Source organism: Hemicordylus capensis, chromosome 5, assembly GCF_027244095.1.
Source record: "Hemicordylus capensis ecotype Gifberg chromosome 5, rHemCap1.1.pri, whole genome shotgun sequence".
In the NCBI taxonomy this organism is placed as follows: Eukaryota; Metazoa; Chordata; class Lepidosauria; order Squamata; family Cordylidae; genus Hemicordylus; species Hemicordylus capensis.
Genome location: NC_069661.1, coordinates 139,441,015 through 139,460,523, shown reverse-complemented (window position 1 = coordinate 139,460,523; position 19,509 = coordinate 139,441,015). Strand labels below are relative to the sequence as shown.

General features: G+C 42.9%; 1 protein-coding gene across 7 annotated transcripts in view; it reads left to right on the top strand.

Moving 5' to 3' along the window:
* The window catches only part of SEMA3D (semaphorin 3D), a 413,180-nt gene that overhangs the window by 257,041 nt on the left and 136,630 nt on the right, over positions 1-19,509 (top strand). For all 7 annotated transcript variants that reach the window (XM_053254951.1, XM_053254948.1, XM_053254950.1 and 4 more), the window contains exons 9-11: positions 1,686-1,800; positions 4,735-4,804; positions 6,865-7,009. In XM_053254951.1, the coding sequence (XP_053110926.1) occupies positions 1,686-1,800; positions 4,735-4,804; positions 6,865-7,009 (330 nt within the window). The remainder of the gene's footprint in view (positions 1-1,685; positions 1,801-4,734; positions 4,805-6,864; positions 7,010-19,509) is intronic.

Genomic DNA, 19,509 nt, shown 5'->3' with positions numbered 1-19,509 from the left:
CATGGGCTGACCTGCTGACAATTCCGTCCTTGTTTCCCATTGGCTCTTTTGTTTCTTGCCACTCTTTGACCCCACATTGGCCAGGGGAAGGGTCGAAGAAGGGACAAGGGCTGGGAGGAGTTCAAGGAGAGGTTTTCAATTCATTCAACAAGTTAGTAGTCACCATTCTGCCTTTCTGCCTCATTGAAGAGAGGGGAGGGAGAGAGAGAGAGAGCTAGTTTGCAGCATTTCATTCCTCAAGTTGCCATGATGCTATGCCATTGCCTATGCCTGCCTTGTTGCCAGCCTGAGCCCAGCCTGCTATGGCTACTGCATGTCAGCCTGGGAATGGATTCAGGGGCAGAAGAGTGGGTTGGGTGGTAGTGCCCCAATGGGTGCCTGCCAGTCTGCCACCACCCAAATTCCAAAGGAATTGAGCAAAGGGCTGATAATTTGTGATTTGTTAAAATTTACGCGTCTTTAACGTTTTTCCTCGTGGGGAATAATGGAGGTTTCAGCAGCCCCACAATTCCACTTGGGGGACCCTGGGGTGGCCCAGAGCGAGTGGTGGTGTAGTACACACAAGGTACCAACCACCCCCATGGGTTGCTAACCCATGGGTGATGGGTTCTGTTGTTTCTGTGGTGTAGATTCCCTGGTAGCATATGAGAGTGGATTCTTGTTTTTCACTGAAAATCTCATATGCTACCAGAGAATCTACACTGAACACCTCAGAAACAACAAAACCCAGTACCCCACGGGCTTGTGAGTATGGAGGTGGTTGGCTCCCTATGTGCACTTCACAACCACTCACTCTGGGCAACCTCAGTGCCCCCCAAGTGGAATTATGGGGCTGCTGAAACCTCCATTATTCCCTATGGGAGAAATCTTAAAGACACGTAAACTTCAACAAATCACAAAAAATCAGCCCTTTGCCCAATTCCTTTGAAATAATTCTGGTAGCTTCCTTGCCCCCATTTGGCACTACCACCCACCACACTCCACTCTGGGCCACCCCTTTCCCCTCAATGTGAAGTGATACATTTGCTGGAATCCCCATTATTCCCTATGGGAAAATTCTTTGAGATGTGTAAACTTTAAAAGTTCACAAAAAATCAGCCCTTGCCTAATTCATTTGAAATTTGGGTGGTAGCTTCCACCCATTGGACACTACCACCCCAACCCACTCTTTTATAAATCCAAATCAATTCGGATTTGGATTCTGAAAATTCAGCTACAAAACGAAACAGGTGATTCAAATTCAGAAAATTCAGGTACAAAACAAAACAGAGTGTTGCAATTCGGATACAAATTGAAATGAGAAAATTCCAAAATGCACACCCCTAATATGCATTGGTTTGTTTTGTGTGTAGCCCTATGCAAACAAGAGGCCCACATAGGGAAGTAGGCCCAAGGGTGAACAGATACTTCCAGTAGGCAGAATGGATGGTTATAATCCCAGCTTCTCACCATGAGTGGTTGGTAAATCTGTTTAAAATTGCTATATGAAAAATATGTTGTCTCTTTCTTTTTACAGTTTTTTGTTTTTTGTTTCAATCAGTCAATCAAATTGGATTTTTTTGGTTCTTACATACAAGAATGCTGGTTTGAAAAGATTTCATATTCAGCTATTTCAATTTATTTGAAAAAGATTAGTCTTCCTTATGTTCAACAGAAATTAAGTAAACTGTTTTTGTTTTCATTAGAATGATATGGGAGGTCAACGTAGCCTAATAAACAAATGGACAACATTCCTGAAAGCAAGGCTGGTATGCTCAATACCTGGTCCTGAAGGAGCAGATACACATTTTGATGAGCTACGTAAGTTACATTTTTAAAAATAAAATAAAATAAAATAATCTGCATGTAGAGTCTATGAACCCAATTGCATGCATTCAAAAGTATTTGGTACTAGCTGCTACCTGTCTCCGAGAGTAACTGGCCTCAGGTATTTTAAAGAAATAATAATCACACAGGTACTCTAAAAGAGGGGGGAAGTGATGAATACAAAACAAGGGGTAATCTGGTAACCCTCTAATGTTTAGAGTACAGCGTGTAAGTTCCAATCTCAAAATGGGCATTTCATAAACAGACTTACTTTCTTAAAATACCCTTAGAGATTACTAAATTAAAGCTTTAAGTTTTTTTGTACATGCCTGGTCCTATATACAAGTTTGGTTCTGCCATCACAAAATTTGTTGTCTTTAACAGAAGATGGAGTCATTCTCACAATCAAAAACTGTGTTCTCCCCAGGTTTGGGAACTGTGTGTGCTCCCAATTTTTGGTTGTGTGGAAGCAAGGAAGGAGGAAAACCTGGGTAGCTTTTCCTCCTACCTTGCTTCCACACAAGCACTTCTACCCAGGTTTTTCTCCTACCTTGCTTCCACACAACCAAAAACTGGGAGCATACACAGCTCCCAAACTAGGTATGTGCTGGATCTGGTTTGTCACCTCCTTAGAGAAAGCACCAAACCATCTCAGGCACACCAATCTGAACTGGTTTGGCAGGGTGGGGATCAGTTCCTTTAAAAACAAGGTAAGCAGGTCCTTACCTGCTCCTCCGCCATCCCATCACTTTTCCAAGTGCACTGGTCACTTTTCAAAAGGCCGCACAGTGCTGCAGCGCTGCTCCCATCAGACTGTGCATACCAACTCTGTGCTCAGGCTGCTAGGAGCAGTGCTGCAGATGTGCACGGCCTTTTGGAAATTGGGTGCCATGCCCAGAAAAAATTGTGGGGTGATGGAAGAACAGGTAAGGACCTGCTTACCTGGTTTTTAAAGGAACTGATCCCCACCCCATCGGCATCCCTATCCCAAATTCAGGTAGAACACGATTTTTGATTGTGTGAATGACCTCTATATTTTGGTTCCTGTATGTTGCTACTTAGACCTCACTTGCATGTTCCTATACAGACATGGTGAGTGACCTCTCTGCAACTGAACCCACATCAGTCCAATTACCGTATAGGCAAAGATTTCTGCCAGTGTGCTTCTTTGTCATGACATATTTGTCAGAAGTTTTTTCTGAGGTGTGAATTCTCATTGTATCATAGCAAATGAGATTTTTTTCAATTAAACAACTCTCATGACCCCACTTTCACTTTTTCACACTTTCCTTTACTATGAATAATATGAGGAAGTAATCAATTTAGCACACTTCACCTTATGAAGACAAACCTCATAAAAATAAATTCACCAAAATTCACCCCCTGCCCAATCACTCTTAAATTGGGGATGGGTGGTAGCCTCCACCCATTAGACACTATCTACCAGCCCACCCCACTCCTTTGGGGCAGATCCACTTTCTGCCCCCAATCTGCCCCAAAGACACCCAAACTTCAAAAATTCTCAAAATATCATCCCTCTGCCCAATCCCCCTGAAATTGGGGTGGTAGCCTCCACCCATTAGGCACTACCACCGCACCCCACTATTTTGGGGCAGATCCACTTTCTGCCCCCAAACTGCCCCAAAGTCACTAAAACTTCAAAAATTCTCAAAAAGTCACCCCTTTGTCCAAACCCCCTGAAATTGGGGTGGTAGCCTCCACCCATTAGGCACTACCACCCCACCCCACTATTTTGGGGCAGATCCACTTTCTGCCCCCAAACTGCCCCAAAGTCACTAAAACTTCAAAAATTCTCAAAAAGTCACCCCTTTGTCCAAACCCCCTGAAATTGGGGTGGTAGCCTCCACCCATTAGGCACTACCACCCCACCCCACTATTCTGCCCCAGGCCCCACTTTCTGCCCCAATATGCCCCAATCTGCCCCAAAGACATGAAATTTTCAGAAATTTACCAAAAACCAGCCCTTTGCCCAATCCCCCTGAAATTGGGGTGGTAGCCTGCACCCATTAGGCACTACCACCCCACCCCACTCCTTTTGCCCAGATCCCATGCTATGCCCCCGAACTGCCCCAAAGTCACTAAAACTTTAAAAATTCACCAAAAATCAGGATATTTCCCAATCCCCCTGAAATTGGGGTGGTAGACTCTACCCATTGGGCACTACCACCCCACCCCAAAATTTTGCCCCAGGGCCCCTTTTTACCCCCCCGAATCGATTCAGATTCGGATTTGGATTAAATCCGAATCCGAACCAAATCAAGGGTGATTCGGGTGACCCAGATTCGGGCACAAAACAGAACAGGGTGATTCGGTTCGGGTCCGAGCCGAATCACCCGAAAACCCGAATTGCACACCCCTACTACAGATGCATGTACACGTTGTCTTAGTATCTGCATTAGTCATGTAGAAAAGTAAGCTACACCGTGAACTGGATATGTTGGTTTATTACAAGTGTTTAAAGTCTAATTCTTACTGAGCTGGTAAATTTGCATCTGAGCAGTACCACTTCATATTTGTGCATTACTTTATCACACATTCATTCATTCATTCATTCGATTTCTATACTGCCCTTCCAAAAATGGCTCAGGGTGGTTTACACAGAGAAATAATAAATAAATAAGATGGACTCACCCTACACGTTATATGTCGGGTGAGTTGCATATACACAAGCCTATCACATGTACATGATTTCCAGCTGTAGGTTTGTGGGGGCCAGTGGGAGACCTTCAGTAAGATGTATTAGCAATTGCAGATGATGAAACAGAGGAGTTTGAACAAGCAACCAAGTGCATGCTAAAATGTGACAGCTACAAATTTATTTTTTAATGTGATCAAGTTTACAAATATAGAAAAAGATATGATAAATAATATGTATAGTCAATTTAAACATCCTGCTATTTATTACAGAGGATATATTCTTGCTTCCAACAAGGGATGAAATAAATCCTATGGTCCATGGTGTCTTCACTACTACCAGGTACATTTTAGGTTTTGAGTCAAAAATCTATGCACAAACCTAAAGTGGAACTTCCCAAGTAACCCTAGCCAGATCATGCTCATCTATGCGCAATGCATCATCATCTATGCATCATCTATGCAGAAACCTAAAGTGGAACTTCCCAAGTAACCCTAGCCAGATCATGCTGCAATATTAAGACGTAGATTGGATTACAGTAAATAGCAATAGCAATAGCACTTACATTTATATACCGCTCTATAGCTGGAAGCTCTCTAAGCGGTTTACAATGATTTAGCATATTGCCCCCAACATTCTGGGTACTCATTTTACCGACTTCGGAAGGATGGAAGGCTGAGTCAACCTTGAGCCCCTGGTCAGGATCGAACTTGTAACCTTCTGGTTACAGGGCAGCAGTTTTACCACTGCGCCACCAGGGGCTCTTGTACCATTTTACATGTTTTACATGTAAAACCATTTTACATACCATTTTACATGTTTGCAACTCAAAGTAGGAGAACACAATTCACAGATAAACAGTGAATTGCTCAGTGCTTCCTAGTGAGAGCCATTTGACTACAGCATTGAGTTTAGGAATGTTAGATTAAAGTCCAGATCCATTCCCCAGCTATGATCCTCAATGCAGTCACATTTTCTCAGTCTAACTTACCTCACAGGTGTGTGTGTGTGTGTGTGTGTGTGTGTGTGAGAGAGAGAGAGAGAGAGAGAGAGAGAGAGAGCGCTAAAATTCTCAGCTCTTTGGAGGAAGGGCAAGATGCAAATACAATATATGCCCAGCATCTAGGCGCAATGCTGCATCCACTACTCCAAACCAGCTCTTAGGGAGGAGAGCTAATCTTGTGGTAGCAAGCACAAATTTTCCCCTTTGCTAAGCAAGGCCCACCTTGATTTGGTTTTGGATGGGACACTGCGTGTGAGCATTGTAAGATATTCCCCTCAGGGATAAGGCAATAGTGCAGTGGAAGACCATCTTCATGCTTGCATGCAGAAGGTCCCAGGTTTAATTCCATGCATCTCCAGGTATAGCTAGGAGAGACTCCTACCTGAAACCTTGGAGAGTCACTGCCTATCAATGTAGACAGGACTGAGCTAGATGGACCAAGGGTCTGACTTGGAATAAGGCAGCTTCTTATGTTGACAGAGAATATCTCTGCTCTCTAAGATTTAAACAAAAGTCTCCTCAGCAAAGCCTTTACTGTTATGAACAATATTTCAAGCCATCAGCTGGTTTAAATGAGTGGTTTTTTAATTCTCTACTTTAATTAAGCTTCAGTGTCACTGGTTTGTGAGAACCCATGTGTGACTGATGCAGATTCCCTGCAGGCTGTAGAGAATTTTGGGGAAGTTTTTGGATACAGTAATAGAAGATTTTTGCTACTCTGTTTAATTTCACTTTTGGCTTGTTTGCAGGAGAGTGAGCTGGTACACTCTCAGGAGCCCCCTGTGGGGTATTGCAGGGAGAAAAGTCAGTAATAGTGGACAAGCTGTCTTTCAGGCAAGTTTGCCCACCATTATTAATCTTCTCATTGAAAAGCTCTTGAGAAATCCAGGAGTCCTCATAAAACAATTTTAAACTAAAGTTTTAGGCCACATTCTGTAGCCATAACTCCATCCCATATCACCAGTGCATAGCCAGATCTGCTCCAGGTTGCCAGGTAGTCTCAAAGCAATAGGTAATCACAAAGCAACAATAGCTGGAAAGAGGGAGTAGGCACAGAATTTATGCATCCAGGTGCAGAATCCCAGAGCATTTTCTCTGCTTTGCGGAGTTCCATGATTAACAGAAGCCAGACTAGATTCCAGAAGCCAGACATGATTCCACCCTGTACAGCTCACAGTCAGATAGAGAAACTCCATTCAGTATTACAAGTATTCAGCTTTTTTGGATGCAAAACCGGCAGGAAGGGAAAGAGTTAATCCAGGCAGTCACTCCTCTGGTCCTAGTTTTTTAAAAAAACAAATCAGAAGACTGTACATGCTTCCCTCTGGTAAGACTGTCATTGAAATCTGTGATGGGAATTGTCAGGCCTGTTCTTCAAGACAAACTATTCTTCTTCCAGCTCTGTTTTCAAAGGCTCTGCTGTTTGTGTGTACAGTATGGCAGATATTAGAGCGGTTTTCAATGGACATTATGCACATAAGGAGAGTGTGGATCACCGTTGGGTTCAATATGAAGGGCGGATTCCATACCCCAGGCCTGGTACAGTAGGTGTCCTGTTTTTCCTGCTTGACCTTCACTATAATGTTCTCCCATAGTTTGTCTGCCTGAATGAATAACACATATTTTCCTTCCAGGATGTTTTAAATTGTCTTTTCACCCCTTCCTTGTGTTGACAGTTCATATTGCTATCTACCATGTGTTTTATGCATGCCTCTTCCGCTTTTCTGAGATAGCACTGAGCCAGACTGTCTATTTCCTGGTTGTCTCTCATTCTCTGATCTTTGGCTGCATTTCTGTGAGTAGGTGGGGATTCTCTCTGAGCCATCAGCACTTCATTCAGCAGAACAACTCTTTGCTTTGTTAAGCATTGAATTATGAGGTTGCATGTCTTAAATGTTTGGTTCTGTCTCTTTTCATTATAGTTTTCTAGATGTGACCACTAAATTTGACCCCTTCCTGTTATAAACTCTGATATCATAAGATATCATTAATAAATACCAGTTGGAATTTTTAAATGATGAATATATAAGTTATGATGGGGAAAGATTTATACCTACTATATGGAAAACCTCACATTGTTGGTAGCCTTTTCAAAGATTTGAAATGGGAATAGTCATTGTGTATGAGACCCATGATCATTTTTTGCATCCCACTGTGGTCTATGGACAAACTACTTCCAAGGTTTTCATGGGGGTTCAAACTATATCCTGGAAAAGCTGAAACAAGACTCTAGACGCATGACCAATGCTGCTTCAATAAATCTGTGTACATTCTGGTGTCATGGATATTGATTGGATATTGTTCATGATAGTAACCAATACTTACCCTCCTGCCAGAGACTTAGCTATAATTGAACGAGGGAGAAAATGGGAGGGCAGGGACTCATCTTCACTTTTTGTACCATTCCAATCCTGCTTGGCCCCTGAAGGCCCCCCCCCCAATACTTGGGGCAGTTTTGGAATGCTGCATAAAGAGGCAGGAGGAGTTGTACATGAAAGAATAGGTGCATATGAAATGCCTACTGAAAAAAATAGGTGCATACGTTGTCCCCTTACATTAGAGGTGAGGCAAGTGAGAGGAGGCATAGAATGAGCCAGATGATGAAAAGTTGGTTGGTGACCAGGAGGAGGTGACCAGAAGGAGGAACTGAACCAAGAACTGAGGGAGAAGAAAGAGAGAAAGAAGAGAAGAAAGGCATCTTGTATGTCTTTTCCTATTTGCCTTATGTCTTCTCCCTCAGAAAATAGAGGTAGGGAAAACACAAGAAAGAGGAACTAATAGGCTCAGAGATCTGGGCACAGAAAATGCTTTCTGACCAGCAATACTTAATTGGCAGTGGGTTGATGGACAGTGACGGTGGTGGGGGGAGATATTGGTGCATAGTGCACTCCATACACTGCAGGGTGAGATGGCAGCTCACCATGTTGTCTCAGGCACCAGGCCACTTGGGCTGGGCTTGACCCAGTTGGCAACGTCCAAGCAGATCTGCTGTTAGGGAGTGATCCAGCCAGTCATCTTAAAGAGGACTGAAAGAGACTGACATTCTCCCTTCCTTTATGAGAAACATAGAGACTGTTCCTGGAGGCTTTACAGACAGGGCTTTTATTTTGAATCCACTCTAGATTGGAGTGTGCCAGTCCACATATTACCTGTATTTACCCCCAAGTCCCTGAAGGCTATCAGAGACCAGTACAGACATGACTCTGTTTCCCCCCGAATCGAGGCTGCGCATTCTGTCTTAACCCCAAGTATGTCCGGCTTTTTAAAAACATCCTGTATTTTCAGCAGCTTTTGAACCCCCCCCCCCGATGTTTTTCTTTGAAGTGTGAAGGGGCTATTGACCAAAAAATGGCTTACTAGGGATGGGCTCGGACCGGTCCAGAGGCCATTCTAAAGGCCTCTGGAACAGTCTGGAATGGTCCGGACCTGGGCGGTCCGGTTCGGGTGGGTGGGTGACTTTAAGAGCGGGTGGAGGGTTTACTTACCCCTCCCGCCTCTTTCCCGTTCTGGTGCCGTAAGTTTAGTAGTAATTGGGGCGGCAGGATACCTCCCTGCTGCCCCTTCCCCGCTGCTGCTCTGCAAAACTCCCAGAAGTCCTTTGCACGCATGCATGTCACAGAGACATGAAGCGAAATGTGTGCTTTAATACGCACGCACACAGATGTGCGTGCGCGAAAAGGACTTCTGGGAGTTTTGCAGAGCAGCAGTGGGGAAGGGGCGGCAGGGAGGTATCCTGCCGCCCCAATTACTACTAAACTTACAGCGCCAGAACGGGAAAGAGGCAGGAGGGGTAAGTAAACCCTCCACCCGCTCTTAAAGCCACCCCCCACCCCAGTGCCGGACCGCAGTTTGGCAGTTCCGTGCACACCCCTATGGCTTACTCACACTTTCGTGGATTATTTTTTTTTTTTCAGTCTGCTGGGTGGACTTCCGTAACACCACGTGTCAGCAAAGGAGAATTTGACAGCTCAGTCTGGTGTGTTCTTTGAGTGATTTGCAATTGCAAGCTCTGGGGGTGGGGGTAGGGGGTAGTGGCAGATTGATGCAATTCTGTGAAGGGGGAGAGAGAGGGAGAAATTCCTGAGTTAAATGTAAGCACAAGCAAAATGTGTGTCTTCCTATGCTTTCAAATTTGGTCACCATAGGAACACAGCTTACATATGCAGATGTTTGGATATGCAGATGTTTGGAAGCTTAACAATGGAGACTGCAGGTTGGGGTTAAGCATTCTGTTGTTTTGACTTGTCACTTTTGTGGAAATCTGGCTTGCTGTCAAACTTAAAAAAAAATACTGAAGGGAGGCGTCTCGCACCTTCTCCTGGGAGGTGATTGGTTGGAGGGGAAAAAGGAGCAATCAGTGGGAACGCACACAGGAGAAAGATTGCAGGGAGTGCAGGGAGGATCCCACACAGCTGTGTGAACTGTCCATCTAATCCCCCATATTAAACTGCCTCAAATCTACTGCGAAGTAGATTTGCTTCTCGGATACCCTGGGGCATAAAGCCATGTGTGAATAACTCCCCGGTTCTGTGTCTCAGGACTAATATAAATGCTTTGCAACCCATATGACAACCCTCAGAAACATTTAGGGCTACTAATGGACACACTACCACACTACCCAGTGAAGATCACTGCAACTGCATACTTCACAATAACTGAAATCCATGTGGATGGAGCATACAAGCACATCCATGTGCTTATGCATATGTTATTACATATGAAATCTTTGGGATTTACTAACATTGTGATGCTAGTATCTCCTAGGAACTGTGTAACACCAGACGGTCATAGCTGTGTCAAAGATACACAGATACAGCTGGTTACTGGTTAATGTTTGTAGTGAGAGTAATAGAATTGCCCAGAGCATAATGTTCCTCCTTGTTCTCAACCATCTAGTGGTGTATTAAGTACAATATATGGCTGTGCTGTGAATGTATTTCCTTTCATTTCTAGTTGCCGGAGAAGCAATTGACCTAAGGCAGTTTTTACACTGTTTCACAGAAGCAGGAGATTTCACATTCTGTTTGGCTGCCTTTGTCTCCTAAATAAAGCAAAGCCACTTAGTACATGTCCTGTTGGAGATGACTTTGACATTGTAACTTTGACAAAATATTTCCTGTGGCACTTTGCATCAGAAAGAAACGCCTGCTTACATGGCCCTGATATTGAAAGCATAGTGTAAATTGCAGCTTACCCACCCGAAGAGCAATCTGAGCATCACTTGACTGCCCTCTGGTGTTGCTTTAGCACCCATTGTTGATTAAAATTTTGGTATGAGGCAGGACAAATATACCTTGTCCATGATGGAGCTGATTTGGAAGCACCCTCATTGCTTTCAGTGCAAATTTCCTTTTCTCTTCAGGGTTGAGAGTGATTTGTTGCACCCACCCAAAAAACCCCACTGTGCAGATCAATGTGTATTATAATGGTGGGCTAAATGTGTCCAGTGTGACTAGTTGCACTAGATGTGGGTGAGAGTACCTAATGAAGAACTGACCAACACTGGATATATATTTCAATGAAAGTTCTGATGCACATTCAGCCTCTGTTTTCCCCCTTTCTCCATGACTTGCACAAGGGTTTGTGCATTCAGCCACCAATATTTTCCCCATCAGCAAAAAGTAATTGTAACAGAATTGACCATCATGTCAACTGTCACATTAGCAGAACAATATCTGTGTCAGAAATCTAATCTAGCAGATTACTGCCAAATCCTCAATTATGCTTGAAGTCAAAGAATATGCCAGTTAATCAAGATGGAAATTCAGCAGCCAACTCCCACCCACCTCACTGACTCTTGGCCCTTTAAGGCATAGGAGCCATATTGACTCTCTAGCCTACAATCTCCAAGAGACACTCTTCTTCTTTTCCACTTGCTCTACCCTTAGGCTCCTACACTGAGAGCCTGAAGCACTATCAGTTGCCTGCTCTGCCAGCTTCCATCCCTATCTTCTGAGATCTCCTCCCAATCAGCTTTCTACCTCTTCCCAATCAGCATTCTTGCTCTTAGCTTGTCCACACTCTCACACTTTTTGCATAGGGCCAGTATTAAGTTTTCTGTCCCATCTTGCAATGCCTTATCTCTTCCCTGACCAGTTAGGCTGCTTGTGAACATTTTGTGAACCAGGTCAGCTAATCAGAATTACAGACTTCCCTTGTTCCTTCCACCATTCCTAATGGGCTGCATGGTTGTATGTGGATACCACATGGTTCTTTAAGTAAAGGCAAATTGTCAATTAGAGTTTTGTTTTAACCCTTCAGAAGTGACCTGGAATCTCTTGGTGACCATTGAAAGCAATCCTGAAAATGTTAATGGCTTGCTATTCTGAAAACTGTTGTGGAGGGTGAAATTTCCAGGACCAGCTTAAGTTGGAGCTGGCAGCTTTATTGACAGTTACTTCAGAGTCTAATGAATATGAACAATATTTATCTTGAAATTTCCAGGAATTACCATGAATCTCTTGGTGACCATTGAAAGCAATCCTGAAAATGTTAATGGCTTGCTATTCTGAAAACTATTGTGGAGGATGAAATTTCCAGGACCAGCTTAAGTTGGAGCTGGCAGCTTTATTGACAGTTACTTCAGAGTCTAATGAATATGAACAATATTTATCTTGAAAGTCGGAGCATTTGCCACAATGAATGAATAATGGCGAATAAACAACAACAAAGCACAAGTGAACCCACCCCAAAGCATAATTGTTCCTGTGGGTTAACTGTTGCTATTCGAATAGTTGGTGGTTTTTTTGCGGGGGGGGGGACCTCACTGTCACAACACAATGCAATACTTGCAGGGGTAGGGCTAAAGTGACTTTCTTAACCAGCCCATGTGAATGCCTGTATGGGCCTCAACCTTTTTTCCCCAAGAGCAACTACCATAAAGAGCACTTGAGAAAGTTTTATCATATGAACCATGTTGGGTTGGTTCACTTGTTCATTAGAAGGATGTGTCCTGATCTTGGTGCCTCTATGGAGTCATGGAAACATTTGGTCTCCAATTTGTTAATAAAACTTGCATTCCTTTTTCTGTGGACTGGGATGTGAGAGTGATTGTTTCAGGCTCTTGAGTTGGTAACCTAAGGCTGGGAGGCAAAGAAGGCACACTGATGAGATCCGCTCATGCAGATATATCTTGACCTTCTGTTTTTGCTGTAACAGTGCCACAGAAAAGCCTGTTGGGGTTAAAATCAACGGCTTGTCTTTAGACTGCTGCCAAAATAATAGCAAGCTGACCTTTGTTAGAGTTGTCAGCGCTTTCTCTTTGATTTTATGTCCCTGACTTTGGTTCTGGATCTAAGATCATATGTCTGAATGGCCATACAGTCATCCTTCACCAACCACGGTTTTGCCAACCTCAGCTTTGAGTATCCACGAGTGGGAAATTGTGTCCGATCTCACTAACTGTGACCCAACTATCCATGGTTGGTGAGGCATTATAGTGATTCGGGGAGGGGTGTTGGCGATTTTGGAGGGTTCACAAGTTCAATCCACTCATTCCTCTTGCTGACTCTTGCCCACTCCTCATGGTTTAAAGTGCCTTGGAGTGATTTGGGGGGATTCAAAAAAATCCCAGAGGTTCAATCTGCTCATTCCTCTGAATTATTCTTGGTGATATTAAGGGATTGGGGGGGGGGATTTTTGCCATTTTTAAGAAAAGTTCCCTCCCCCTCTCCTTTTTTTCTTTTTGCAATCTTGGTCCCCCATAATTTCAGTGGCTGACCAACTGCGAATTTGCCAACTGTGGGGGTTTCCCTGAATGGAACCCTTGCAATTGACAAGGGATGATTGTACTCTCTGGAAAGCAGTGACATCACAGCTAACTGCTTTTGATGCTCTTGAATCCACAGTTAAACTGAAGGCAACTCAGCCTCTTTCTAGGCTTCTGCAGGCTTTTGTGTAGGAATGAGTGCATAGAGCATGCCTCCATGAGCCCTGCTGCCTATTAAGATCATTGGGGAGGTCTGCCGGCGGGGGCTTGTGAGTCCAGGGGCCATGTGGCCCCCGGAAGTTCCAGCATGCTCTGCGCAAGCACGCAGAGCATGCTGGACAGACCGCTGAGCCAGGAGGCTACTTTTTAGCCTCCCGGTCAAGGTCTCCTCATGAGTTGCTGTGCCGCGACAACCCACGATCCATTAACCCCAGTTAGCGGAGTGCTCACTCCGCTAACCTGGGCTAAGGGGAGGGGTAATTAGGGCGGTTTGCTGCCAGGAGCTGCTCCACTCCCGTGGCAGCACACGACCGGCAAAAAGCGGGCTAGGCTCCCTTAGCCAGCTTTTTGACGGTCATAAGAATTGCTTCACTTCCTAACAAAATTAGAGCCTCCCCTTCTCTGGGTGTTTTTAAGAAAAATCTGAAAACATACCTGTTTAATCAGGCTTTTAATTTATCGCTTTAATGTTTTAAGTTTTAAAGTTTTCAATCCATATTTTAAATTGCTTTAATTTTGTTAATGATTCTGAACCACCCAGATACTTGAATATGGGGTGCTACAGAAATGTGCCAAATAAATAAATAACACAGGAAAGGATCAGAACTATATTTGCTGATCCTGCCCTCTATGCATTCAGGTTCCTGTTTGCACAAGGTGTACAGTCATGACTGTGCACCCTCAGTTTTTTTAGGGAACAGATTGCACAAAAGGAGCCTACATATAGAGACCCTTGCGCAAATTAGGCTTTGAACATGTAGAAGTTTGGGGTAGGCCAGCAGGAATGATCCTGATTCCCCTCCCCCCCCCGACACATTCATTTCCTCGCTTCATAAATATCTCCACAAGGTTTCTGATTCACTCATTTGCATGCACTCTGTTTAGCTCAGTACCCTCTTTCTCTTTCCCTCACTGTCTTTCTCCCACAAATCTCTCTTTATCCCCCCTTTGAGCTAGCAGGTGGAATCAATGTTCCTTCTAGCCTGACAGCTGTGAACTGCATGAAAAGAATACCTCCCACTCTCCATCATTGCATCTGACTGTGTGGCTGCTCTAATGTTTTAAACATTTGCATACAACTTTCAAATTCCTTTTTGCACTAATTTTGTTGCTGTTCTTAATCTTTGTATAGGTTAGAGCGTGTGGTGTTCACATCTACAGTTAGATTTTCTTCCACCACAACAGATCTCCTCCTCTTCATCTTCCTTTTAATATGTTCTATGTTACTTTAATGATTCATTGCTGATTAAATGGCAGGTTTCCTAAACTCTTTAATCTTGTTGCATTTCATGCTTGCTAGTTACAGAAAGTGGTGCCAGTTGAAGGTCATTTAACTAACCTTCCCCCACCCCCTTGGTCCCAGTAATTCTCAGAAATTTCCTTTCCAAGTTTTTCTTACTGTTGACAGCATGAATGCATTGGAGGAGAAAGTGATATGAGCCAAACCCTAACAGAGGGTGCAGAGCAAACATCAAACAGAGTTCTAGCTGACTCCAGTTGCCACCTGAACTAACAGTTTGGTGCAGCTCAGGATCAGGCATCAGCCAGGAGAGGCCAACCCTCTTTTACAAAAATATTTCTCTTTGCTGAAAAAAAGATTGGTCCTTGACCAGCCTGCTTCCTGACTGTTCTTCATATGTGTTTATGACTGGTCCTCTTGTCACTAAAAATCAGCAGAGCAATTGCACGTTTAGCTCTCTAAAATTCTTCTAAAACTCAGTTGCTTTTTCTGCACACAGGGATCCCAGTGGTTCCAGGAAAACATGTAATATCACGTAACTGTATTCACTCAGCCGAATCAAGTGGTAAAGCCTGTCTTGCACTGTACAGCTTCAGGTAGTAGATACAGGGGTTACATGTTTGACTACTGCAGCATGGGGTGGGGGTGGGGACAAAACCCTCCATAGACATCTGGAATGGCAGGGAGAACAACCTGCTCACCAGCATGCTCTTTTTCTGTGTTCAGGGAAGTTTGGTTTTATTTAGTGAAACTTGAAAGCCTTCACAAGCAGCCTAAAGTGGTACAGTCTTGGAAAAGCTTTGCCACTATGTTTATTATTGCATTGCATTTATAAGCTGCCTAACACCTAGATCTCAAAGCAGTTATCCTTTATGTTGAAAGTATAAACTGGCCCTTGATCCTGCTGTAGTAAAAAATCAAAATCTGTGATATTATGTGTTTCCCTCCAGTGGATCTTGTATTATTTTATACATGTACACCTCTATAAATATGACCATAATTTTGTCATCTGTTTACCACTTGAATCGGTCGGATCAAATTGAGTGTCTCTGTGTGAGTGCTTGCAGCTCTCAAGAGTATGCAGCAGTAGCATGGAAGTTCTCCACAGGTCTATAATGATCCAAAGGAAAAGCAACAGTATAAGACAAAAAGAGAAGAAAACTTTAATGGTGTTTACAAAGAATTATTTCTGAAGTTATTTTTTAAAAATTCATGTGTTCCCACTAAAATTTCACTTTTCTTGCCCTGTACAACTGTACATTTCAAAATCTGAAATAATTCAGACTTTCGTAAGACCAAATAGCTGTGTAATTTCAAGGAAAGCCAACACTGGAGTAAGAGTAAATTTTAAGCATTGCTCAGAAGTTACAACTCTCTTCCACTATTATTCCTGAAAAAGATATTTTTTTCTTTTGTAAGAAAATTTAAGAGTATTTTTAAGCAATACTCTTTCCCTCCCTGTTGCTAGAAATGTGGTTTGTATGTTGAAGCCATTTTAATAACCATTTTTGGTACCCTGTTGGTCTCCGTTGCCACACAATGACTTCGACCCACATAGTAAGCAGCTGACAAACATTATGGGCCTCACATGGAGCTTCAGTCCCAAGGTGATTTTTGCAGCCTCCATATGAGGGCCATAAAAACTGAATAGGCCCCTTGAGTGTGGGGAGGTTGTCTGTTTCAGTATTTGTAAAGCAGTAGCTGGGATATATTCATCATACATGCTGCTGCTCGAAAATCCGCAATCTATACCAACCAGCATCAGTTTTCCAGGTAGTAAATGACTGATTTGTAAATGCTCTTGATTAAGAGCATTTGTGCCTTTTTTTAAAGGACAAAAGGAATCGGAGAGAGCATTTGTGCAGATAACCTTATGAGAGCTCACTCTCTTTTTTTCCTATTTCACAGAGACTATTGTTACTGAGAGAAAGCACACAAGATCACAGGAACATAGGAAGCTGCCTTATACCAAGTCAGACCTTTGGTCCATCTCACTCAGTATTGTCTACTCAGACTGGCAGCGGCTTCTCCAAGGTTGCGGGCAGGAGTCAATTAATCAATCAATCTTTATTATGGTCACAGACCAGCATAAAGTATAAGGGTGATAAAGTATAAGGGTGATTGTTAAAAGTGAGAGTAGATAAAAAGTGATTGCATATAAAATGGTACATATTAATACTAAAAGACTAAAAAGACTAAAAGTAGTAGATAATACACCAAAAGCACGAGGGCCTAAAAGCCTGATAAATAGTAAAAGTCATAAAAATGCATGAAAGGCATAAAAGGGGGGCATAAAAATAGATGTAATAAGGTAAAAGACATGATAAGACAGAAATATATAAAAACCTGAGTAATAAAACTGGAAAACAGCCAGATTAAAGGTTATAAGGAACATTAAAAAGTGAGGCAATTGCAGGGCCTGAGAGTCAGATTAAGGCTGATAGGACTCCAGGCAGGAGTCTCTTTCAGCCCTATCTTGGAGATGCCAGGGAGATGCTTTTCAGATCAGCCCCATCCCCCTAAGGAGAATATTTTACAATGTTCACAGATATAGTCTCCCTTCCAAATGCAAACCAGGGTAGTCCCTATGAGCAAAGGAGACAATTCATGCTTCCTACCACAAGACCATCAATCACAGAGCAAGCCTTGACTCAAGCTGGCCTGTGATCTTCAAGGGATTTAATATTCATATCAGGTGAGCTCTGAGCTTAGAATTCAGGCAAAGACTCATTATGTTGTCTGTTAAACACGCCCTTCTAGCTCTTTATGAGAGCAACTGTGGGAGGAGAAAACTCTATGTGGAGAGGAATAACAAGCCACATTGTACACACTTTCTTCCATATACTGTATGTATGATACTTTCTATATCATAGCCTGTGTATAATCTTGACCTATAGCATGTGTACGATTATAAGAACCGCAGATGTATTCCAAAAGCCTGTGTTCAAAGATATAAACACAGAGTGTTTCAAACTGCTGTGTTATTTCGAATCACTATGTGAACTTCAGCTCTGCAGCTTTTGATCACAGAATCATAGAATTTTAGAATTAGAAGGGATTTTGGAGGTCTTCTACTCCAACTCCTTCTACACCTACTCCTTGTTCTGCAAGGGAGGAGAGCTGGTCCTGTGGTAGCAAGCATGAATTGTCCCCATTGCTAAGCAGGGACCACCCTGGTTTGCATTTGAATAGGAAACAACATGTGTGAGCCCTGTAAGATATTCCCCTTAGGGGATGGGGTCGCTCCGGAAAGAGCACCTGCATGCTTCCATGCAGAAGGTTTCAAGTTCTCTCCCTGGCATCTCCAGATAGGGCTGAGAGAAGGCAGTGCCAGTCTGTACTATAGACAATACTGAGCTAGATGAACCAATGGTCTGACTCAGTATAAGGCAGCTCTGTGTTCAGAGCAGGAAACTGCTACAGCATCCCTGACCGAAGAAGGAGATAAGATTACTCTGGCAGGACTTGTTCTTGACAAACCTTGTTCTTGACAAACCTATGCTGTCTCCTATAATATTGTATCTTCCTTCTCTACTCATTTTTTCTCCCAGTCTTCCTTTTTCTTAGGAATCAGATCTTCTCCTTCCCTCACTCTTCTGGTCTGTTCCTTCCAACCCTCCTTTCCTGGATGCTGCCTTTTTACTTCCTTCTTCTCTATGTCACTGGTTCTTCTACCTCTCCTTCCCTAGGCCCTTTTGCCTCTCTGGGATCTGTGCTGCTCAGCCATGGTAGCCACAGAATCTTCCTTTTCTCTTCTTCCAAAAGGCATCATACTACCACCACCTCCCTTAGTGCATTGTAGTAAAGATTGTTTAATTGTTTTTATTGTTTGTAAACTGCCCAGAGAACTTGCATTTTGGGCGGTATAGAAATGTATTAAATAAAATAAATAATCCCTTTCTAGCATTGACTCAGTCTTGGATAGCTCAGGGGCATAGCCTACTCACATGCTGTATTCAGAATGCATACAACATTACACATACAATCATTTTTAGATTTACACATAGAAAATTTCAGGCATATAGTGTAATCTGTGAACAGCCTTAATATCAATTCAATGCGTAGCGGCTGTGAAAAACATGAATGCTGTATTAGGCATTATTAGGAAATGGATTTAAAATGAAACAGTATCTTAACACCCTTAAATAAATCAGTTGTATGGCTGCATTTGGAACATGGTGTACAGAACTAGTTCTCATCTAAAAATAGATATTGTAGAGCTGGAAAAGGTGCAAAAAAAGGGGCAACCAAAATAGTTTGGGTTGAGGGGTGGAGTGCCTTTCCTACTGGGACATATTAGTTTAGAAAAAAGACAACTGGGATAGGGTGGGCATAACAGAAGTTTATAAAATTATACAACATGAGGAGGAATATTAAGAGAAAAGATGTTCAACTTCTCCCTAATTCCTAAAACTCTAGATCACTCAATGCCATTGAATGGCAGTGGTTAAAATCACGTACTTCTTCACACAATGCATAATTAGCTTATAGGCTGTGTTACCAGAAGATGTAGCCATTGGCTTAGACACCTTCAAAGGAGACTGTACAAATACTTGGAGAATATTTCTATCAGTGGCTGTTAGCTGTGACAGCTATATGTAACCTCTCTGTTCAAAACTTGTCTGCCTTTGAATACCAGCTCCACCAATGGCTTGCATTTGTATACACTGCATTTGACTTCTGATTCAGTGATGAAGGTGGTCACTGTTCCCAACACTGTACCCTGGACTTCTCTGAGATCAGTGTTTGGTTAGATGATGCACACTAAAGCCCTTTAGGGACTGGGAGGAGGTTTATAGCCTCATATTCACTTGTGACATTTGGCAGGATGTGAACTCAGAATCTATTGAGAGAGGGAAAGACTGCCTCACTGGCTT